General features: G+C 35.3%; 1 protein-coding gene across 1 annotated transcript; it reads left to right on the plus strand.

Annotated features, from left to right (window-relative positions):
• The first annotated feature begins 7,749 nt into the window (after positions 1-7,749).
• LOC141482705 (uncharacterized) lies at positions 7,750-8,840 on the plus strand. Its single transcript, XM_074176393.1, has 3 exons — positions 7,750-8,111; positions 8,177-8,247; positions 8,549-8,840. Exons 1-3 carry the CDS (start codon positions 7,960-7,962, stop codon positions 8,635-8,637), a joined length of 312 nt encoding a protein of 103 aa, XP_074032494.1. The 5' UTR covers positions 7,750-7,959; the 3' UTR covers positions 8,638-8,840.
• The last annotated feature ends 340 nt before the right edge of the window (positions 8,841-9,180 follow it).

A 9,180-nucleotide genomic window follows, 5' to 3' on the forward strand; every position in this document is an offset into this window, starting at 1 on the left:
GTTCGTACAGTCCTAGGAGCGCCCTCACCACCTCGTTTTGGCAAAACTGTACCTACAATAATATCGAAATAAAACAACGTGTTCAAATTAATTATCAATTATTACATACCTGTCTCCCTCAAGCTGCGATCGACACGCTCGAATGTTTCTCTTGACGGTACCGTTCGATTGGGAAAATGCTCGGAATACAGACGACGAGCTTCTGCAGCATTACAAAATGCACGTTAATAAAATACATGCTTATCTGCATATTCATTGAATGTAAACTGTTCGGCCATATCAAAAAAATTCAAAATATCCTATAGAATATTGACAATACAATGATAGTCATATGACAACGCACCACTCAACAAAACAAAATCGCATTCCAGTTTCTCATTTTTTATCAAAACTTTCTAAAAGGTTTTTTTGTCAACATCTGTGAAAGAAATGGAACATAATTATTCCCTGGATATTTTTCACCTGATCATGTGCAGCCGTTTTTGTAGTTCATTCGTTTGCTTTTTATTAGTATAGTAAATATTTTTTCCGATGTGCGTTTTTTCAGCTAAATTTAGATTCGTGTTAAAGAATTTCTCCCATAAAATTATAATTATCAGTGAAACTCCTCAACAGTTTAGCTGTGAAGAAGAATTTGAGTTTCATGAGATTCAGATAACTGATCAACACGAAACGTGATTATTCCACACGTATTATGTACATACAAAATATGGAATGAATTCGATATTTCATAGTAGAGTAGCTTGTTAGTTTAAAAACACCACGAATCTACAGAACTTGATATTTATTTTGAAAAGATATCTGCTATCACAATTGTGACTTAAACTTCCATATAGGTACTGTACTTTTTGTTTACGACTTCATTTTAGCATACTTTGTATTATTCCTGTTATAAATGTTGTTGAATTAACGTTATCATTATTATTTCTGCTTTGATGATTATTCATTTCAAATAATGGTGGACGAGCGGGTTTGATGTCGTCGAGTAGAACTACATTTTTATCAAGACTCGTTGCTCCGATCGACTTTCCACACAAGTACTTTTATTCATAAAATTGTCCAAGTAACCTTATTTTGTTGAAAAATATTGAAAAATATCTGTCATTTCAAAGTTTTGGGGTGTGGACCATCGGGGGTAGTCCGTTCCTGACTTTGTAGCAAAACAACTGACTCCTGCATGAAAGCTCATCGACGGAATTCATTTGTTTAGTCAATTACCAAAATTTGGATGATTTTGAATATTCACTTGAAAAGTTATCAAAGAAAAACATTTTTCATTTTGTAACTTCGAGGGCCCGTAACTTGGTTACGAAGACTTTTAGGAAAAAAAGTTATATGAAGTACTGGTGATATTTTGACCCCATCTATACATTCCTGAGAGGAAAAGAGGAAGTCCAGGGACACCCTGTATAAGTAAAACACTTGCTTTCATTTTATCATTTTCACTATTAATTTTATCTGTTCCATCCAGTAGCGGTTGAAACTTTTGGTGTTTATGACTCGGAGTCTCTGTTATTCGTTCATGAACTCGGAAGGAGAATAGGCCAAGCAACGAAAGACCACCGTTCTATCTATTTTTTGATAGAAATAATTAGTATTGCTATTCAACGTGTCAATGCTGCTTCGGACCTTGGAACTATTCCTCCTTCACATAATTATGATGAGATCATGCATTGCCCTAATTTCAGTACGGAACTGAAATATCGTCGAAATAATCCAAGGTATGTGGATGATCATCAGCCTCCTATCAAGGTTATTCCACAAGTGATTGATCCACCTTCATCTTTTTAACTGCGGTCAATGGACTTGGGTCATTCTTGACCCCCAAATATGAGTTGCAGTCTTCGTAGTTCTGTTGACCTGTCAGTGGAAAAGCTTCATGAAGCAAGAGCCGAATCGATCCCTCTACGAAACCCTTCTCCACTTGGAAGGATCGATCGCAGCTTGAGAAATGGTTCTTATGGAGATTCTGTGAAACATGTTCCACCTTACGAATCACTGGAGAGTTGTCCTGAGAATCTAGAGAGGAAAATTGGATTGGATAATTTAGGAAACACTTGCTACATGAATAGCATTTTACAAGTGTTGTTCATGAGGAATAATTTCAAGAACGAGGTTATAATGATGAACGAGAACGGAAATGTTTCCTACTCATTCATCAAACTCAAACACCTGTTCATGCAGCTTCAGTTTCGTAAGAATGTATCATCTTTCCCTCGAAGCAATTTCCTGGAGTCTTTGTAGTCCACTAAAGGAAATTCAAATCGAAGATAGAGTGGATGTAAACATTGACATGCCCTATGCATGTGATATTGAAAATCCCAAGAATTAGCCAGGGTCGTATTCAGAACCAACATCTTGTTGTCGGAAATGCTATATTATCATACTTAGGGAAAAATTTTTATAATAACGAGTGAAATGCACAAGTTTTGCAGTTTAACGGGTAAATGCAGATAATATGTGTAATATAAAAATATTTTCATTGAATTTTTCACAGCGCACTCAAGCATTATATGAAAACAGACGTAATTATTTCTTTATTGATAATTTTTATTTTATGTAAAATCAAAAGGAATATTAATCAAAATTATTCAACTGGATGAATTTGTCTCTTCATTAGTAGTATCATCCTCATCAATCTGAATTATCAGTGGCTCGATTTGTGCCTCTATCATGTTTTCAAGCTTCCACATCTTTGTCTCGACTTCCGATATCACATGCCGAACACACTTCTCCCATTTCTCCGCTGTGACTCTTTTCAAAGCCTCATCAAAAAGTACTTAGTGTACTTGGACATTGGACTAATGGAAAATTCTAAATCTGTTACTAAGTTATCTTAGGAATCAGGTATCAGTCGTACATATGTTTTCACGATCCTTCATAAATACAAGTTTCATCCATTCGAGATCAGACTAGTTCATGAATTGAATGAAAATGATTTCGATAGACGAATCAAGTTTTGTGAAAGTCTCAGTGAACGGTTCAACTTCAAAATTTGTTTTTCGGATGAATCTACGTTCATTTTGAATGAAGAGGTGAATCAGCAAAATTTTCGATATTAGAGGGATACGAATCCTCATTTTTACCATCAAGTTTATACCCAACGACCTCAAAAACTGAATGTTTGGGCAGGAATTTTAGGTGACCACATCATAGGATCCTCTGTTTATTGATGATGATTTGAATCTGATGAATATTTGGATATGTTGAAGTATAGAATAATATCGTACAGCACTAGGGTGATTCAGGAGTATATAGATTTATTCGAAAACGAAATAGTCTTTCAGCAGGATGGTGCACCTCTCCATAATGCAGCTCCAGTGCGACAATTTTAAATTGATCATTTTCCTGGTCACTGGATTGACAGAAGAGGTTCTACAGAATGGCCACCAAGGTCTCCATATCTCACTCCTATAGATTCCTTTCTATGGAGTCATTTAAAGTCATTTGAAGGAGTGTATGAGATCCACAGCATTATCATCAGCATCAGAGAATATCATGATGCATTAAAAAAAAATACTCTCGAGATTCTCAACCATATGAGGGCGGCAATAGAAGCTCATTTGTACCATTGTATGGAAGCAATTATTCTTTATCTTGATACATTTAAAGATATTTAGATCATGCAAAGAAGTAACCTTCAGACAAAAACTGAAAGAAAAAGCCCACTGATCCCAAAACCCGCCCGCATTCTCAGTTCCATCACCCCCGTTCATAGGTATGCATTATTGAATCCGGTCGACTAGTTCAGTTCCGTGATGGAATTGTAGGAGGCCGTCCTCTTGCATTTATTCCGGCGGCCGGGCCGGCCGAAGGAGAAAAAGGTCTGCCGCTAATGCGACAAGGGCTAAATTTCATTTGCGACCGAGACATATCTTTTGAATTTATTCCGGGATTAGAAGGGGTTGTCACGTGAGGCTTGGGTTTTGCGAAACTTTAATCGGAGCCCGAAGAATGTAGCGGAAAATCAGGGTCATCGGACGGTGACTTCGTTATTTCGAACACGAGAAAAATTTTTAGATTGAAATGTAGAAAATATGATCAGAATAAGTTGAAAATTTTCATTTTTGTTCAGAAATAATATGATTTCGGATGGGAGAATGATGTGCGATGGAATTTGAGATTCGATATTTTTTTAACTCCACCACCGGCTTCGAACCGAAGTTTATTTTGCCACAAAATTTTAGAATCAATCAAGCTACTACGTTTCATATTATTATTTTAGATTCATTTATGAATGTTAAAGTTATATTGTATATTTTTTCATTGAGTGTAGCTGAAAGGACTGTTATATTGGTTGGAAACTTGAGAATGGTGTATTAATAGCAATACATTGAGTAAGTGGAAATTAGACAAAGTATTTTATCTATATCATTTGATGCGAGGAAAGCAAATTATTTAATTTTTTTCAAATCCCTGAAACTACTAAAAAAAAAAGAATTGAAAATGAATAGCTGAAAATAACAATTATATTAACCAAAATAAACCTGAAATGAAATAATAGTGAAATAAAATACAAGTAGAAATAGAACAATTGAATAAATAAAAATAAAGAGAAGAAAATAAAAATGAAAAGTAGAGAGATTCCAAGTCACGTTAGTTCACGACGTTTCCATTGTTAGTATCTACAATCGTTTTCGGGTGATTTCTCCGAGAGATGACTATTTATAGGTCGTTCGAGTACTTTCTCTTATCCCCGCTTTCCATTTTTCGCTTCACTGGTTCCGTGGAAGATGACCGTTTTGGCGGGAGTTGGCCATTTTTCGCTTGATGATGAGTTTCCATATGTTGCGTATTTCTACGCTGGCTTGGCTGAATACGTTGTTGGACAACTTGTATGCGGCTTCCTCGAATTTTCTACCAAACCAATGTTCCTCTCTGTGCAAGATCTCAGCTTGGGACCACTCGATGTTGTGTTGATGGGTCCAAACATGGTCTGCTATTCCTGATTTGCTGGTTTCCCCTCGCTGTGTGTGTTTCTTGTGCTCGGCAATGCGAACATTCACTGGCCTCTTAGTTTCACCAATATAGGATTTTCCGCACTCACAGGGTATCAGGTAAATGCAATTCTTGGAATCGCAGTCCGCGTTTAGTCGCCTGGTTTTCGTGAGGCTGCTACGGATACTGTTACCGGATGTGAAGCAGCCGTAGCAGCCTCACGAAAACCAGGCCATCAAACGCGGACTGCGATTCCAAGAATTGCATTTACCGGATACCCTGTGAGTGCGGAGAATCCTATATTGGTGAAACTAAGAGGCCATTGAATGTTCGCATTGCCGAGCACAAGAAACACACACAGCGAGAGAAAACCAGCAAATCAGGAATAGCAGACCATGTTTGGACCCATCAACACAACATCGAGTGGTCCTAAGCTGAGATCTTGCACAGAGAGGAACATTGGTTTAGGAGAAAATTCAAGGAAGCCGCATACATGTTGTCCAACAACGTATTCAGCCAAGCCAGCGTAGAAATACGAAACATATGGAAATCCATTATCAAGCGAAAAATGGCAAACTCCCGCCAAAATGGTAATCTCCCACGGAACCAGTGAAGCGGAAAATGGAAAGCTGGGATAAGTGAAAGTACTCGAACGACCTATAAATAGTCATCTCTTGGAAGAATCAGTCCAGTCATCACCCGAAGACGATTGTAGATACTAACAATCGAAACGTCGTGAACTAACGTGACTTGGAATCTCTCCACTTTTTATTTTTATTTTCTTCTCTTTATTTAATTCATTCAATTGTTCTATTCTTACTTGTATTTTATTTCACTATTTTTTTATTTCAGGTTCATTTTGGTTAATATAATTGTTATTTTCAGCTTTTCAGCAGAATAATGAATTCACATCAATGCCTTTTTTGCCAGATTTGCAGGCAACTTACCATGGTTCATTTTCATTCGTGTGATGGTATTGGCGTAAAATCTTGAAAAGTTGAAGTTGTCTATGTGGGGGATTCTTTTAGTGATAGTGGGGTAGATTACCAAATAATACTAATAATACTGTAGTACATAGAAGTACAATTCCTGGAGCACATTTCAGAATTCAACATTTCATCATCGGTACAGTCTGGGTTTCAGAAGGGATTCAGTTGCACTACAGGATTGCTGCATGTTTTAGATGACGTTGTCAGAGCTTCAGATAGAGGACATTGTCCTTTTTGACTTCAGCAGAGCCTTTGACACTATAATCCACGGTTAATTGATATTAATTTTATATTACGTTGATTCTGTCAACTTCAGCTATCACTTTGTTTGCCAATTATCATAATAGAAGAGATCAAAGAGTTACGTTTGATGGAACTTTTTCATCCCCCCAATTTCGAAATCGCAGAGTGCCACAAGGCTCTATACTTGGGCCTATCCTGTTTGCTCTTCACTCCTCCAATTTTATCAAAAATTCGAATCACTACAAGGTGCACTTCTCTGCGGATGACACCCAAATTTATTATAGTTTCCCCCCCTAGATGTAAATGATTTTTGCATGATACTCAATAAAGACTGGAATAATTTTTATAGGGCTGCAATAGAACCCTGTTTATTCCTGAACTTTCAAAAATCAAATGTTCTATTATTTGGAACAAAATCCAAACGATCTGATATTTAATTTAAGAGTACCTAAATATATCAATCAATGGCGTGAATATCGAGTTGGTGGAAGGAGCGAAAAATCTTGGATTCATCCTTGTTCACACTCTCATACGCTAAAAGTACTTGAATAACTTAATACGACGTGCATATTCTTCTTTAAAATTGATTTATGGTGTTAGGCAGTATCTTCTACTGAAATTGAAATTAGTATTATGTGAAGCACTATATAGTTTTATCACATTTTAACTATGCCAATACTGTCTATGGACCACATTTGAGTGAGCAGTATAAACGTGAAATTCAAAAAGTTCAAAACTTGTGCTTGCGACTCATTTATGGAATAAGACGTTCTCATAAAATCTCTCATAAGCTCAAAGATGCCTATTGATTAAGTACGAATAATACACGAATCTTGAATGCCGCTAACCTATTGCATAAAATCATTTTCACCAGAAAGCCTGCCTATCTTCATAGAAAAATTTCTTTTCGAACGGTTGTTTATAATGTCAATATCAGGTTCAGGGGAACACTTACGCCACCTTCTTTTGAAACTGAATTTTTCCGCAGGTGTTTCAGTTATCGAGTATGCCATGTGATGACCCACACAGCACTAGATATTCATGGAATATTTCCTGTATATCATAAAACGAACGTATATATTCCAAATATTCATAGAATATTCTTGGAATATATACATGCCTTTAGAATATTCATAGAATATGCTTGAATGAATATGGCAGGATTATTCCCGAAAGAATGTGCATAGAATGTCTATAAATGGATTATTCTCCCTTGAATATTCTAAGAATATTGTCGATCGAATATACCATATGATATATTCTTAGAATATATCCCCACGGTATATTTTGGAATATTCTATACAATGGAATTTTGAATTATCTTATAATAACGTATCCAAAAATTCAATATTATTAAAAACAAAAATATTTGAAGATCTTAATCGAATGCATAACCTAATGTATATAACCCTGATAGTGTTAACCAGTTTTTGAACTCAACGCAAAGATTCTGGATGAATTGCTCCAACAGCAACTGTTGGAAATGACAAAAAAATTTGAATGGGCCAATAAATGAACCAGTTGCATCAATAAGTTGGTTAATTCTCATCCTATTTGTCTTTTTGTATTTGAAATTATTTAATTATAAAGCGAAAAATCCTGGAAACAGAGAAATGGGGAAGTGAATAATTGGAGTAAACGTTTCTCATTGGTCAATTGAAGTGTAGCGCGCGACAGTCGAATAAGCTCTGTGAAAGCGGCTGTCCCTTAATGCATGGTACATTTGCGTTTGCGTTAAATTCGACATTTGATTCAACATGGCGGTTGACGTGGCAGATTCGCGTGTGTAATGCATGGTGTGTTGGTGTTATTATCAAAGTATAATTCTGTCACGTTCAGTGTACCATTTATAATTTGGGGTTGTCCAATTTGCAGTACAGCGAATAGTTTGATTTTGGATCTTCAAACAGGAGAGTTGCATCTATTCAGTCTTCAAGAAAAGTAAGTAAAATGCAAAAGTATCGATAGTAAAGTCATGGTGATTAACCTACTATACCTCATTTTAGGTTTGAGGAGAGTTGGTGTGTGGGATTTGTTGGTTTGACTAAGTACAGTTGTGTATCTTCAATAGAGAAAAGTAAGTGAATAACACATTTTTTTGTATCATTTGTTTTCATGATTTTTATCACTCGTTTTCAAGATAGTATCAATTTGCCCAAAAGGAAACAGAGTGGTACCTGGTACAGGCAGGTGCGCCAAGGAACTGAAAACGTAATGATTACTTTTCAACAAGACAATGCAAGTTGCTCTCCAAGTCATAAAATGTTGTAAATGTTCATGAGTAACCTATGCGAAAAATATCTATTTGATTTTTATTCCAGTTTTATTGTGCCACTTTCAAATAGTGATAATGAACGTTAATGTACATTTTGTTCCAGGTATTACTATTGAAACACTGGCTGATGCATTGTTGGACAAATATAAGGAAAACTATTCTGGTGAGCAAAGTTTGAATAACTTTAAGTAAGTGAAATTCATTGAAGAACCCATCATACTACTCATTTTAAATACTTCATTTGTGGGTTTATTTTTCTAAGTGAGAAACCTAACCTAACCTATTTCTTGATGTAATACACTTTTTCTTTTTCAATGAAATGATATATTTATTATTTTTTAATTAGTGCTGATGAATTCACAGAGTTGTTATTTTAGTATATTTTTTAGTATACATTTGTTGGAGAGTAGGAATATCCTAATTTGAATACTTTTCTAATATTTGTAATATGACAGTATTCAGGAATATTTTATTCAGTGAATAAATATTTTGAATTAGATTTTTTATTTTTAATATTGGTTGAAACGTCAAATATTTCAGTGTATATTGTTTTTAAAATATATTTGTTTATGAATATTATGTGTTTTATTACTTGTGTGAATCTTGTATCAAAATGCAATATATACATGCCTTATAGCGGTTACTCGTCACATTTTTGGAATATTCCAAATATTCCTAGAATATTCATAAAATATATTTAAAGAATATTCTATGGTGTTTCTCTATTGTATATTC

Source organism: Leptinotarsa decemlineata, unplaced genomic scaffold (genome assembly GCF_025532065.1).
Source record: "Leptinotarsa decemlineata unplaced genomic scaffold, Ldec_3_MD MMD2_tig00001719_RagTag_RagTag, whole genome shotgun sequence".
NCBI classification, from domain to species: domain Eukaryota; kingdom Metazoa; phylum Arthropoda; class Insecta; order Coleoptera; family Chrysomelidae; genus Leptinotarsa; species Leptinotarsa decemlineata.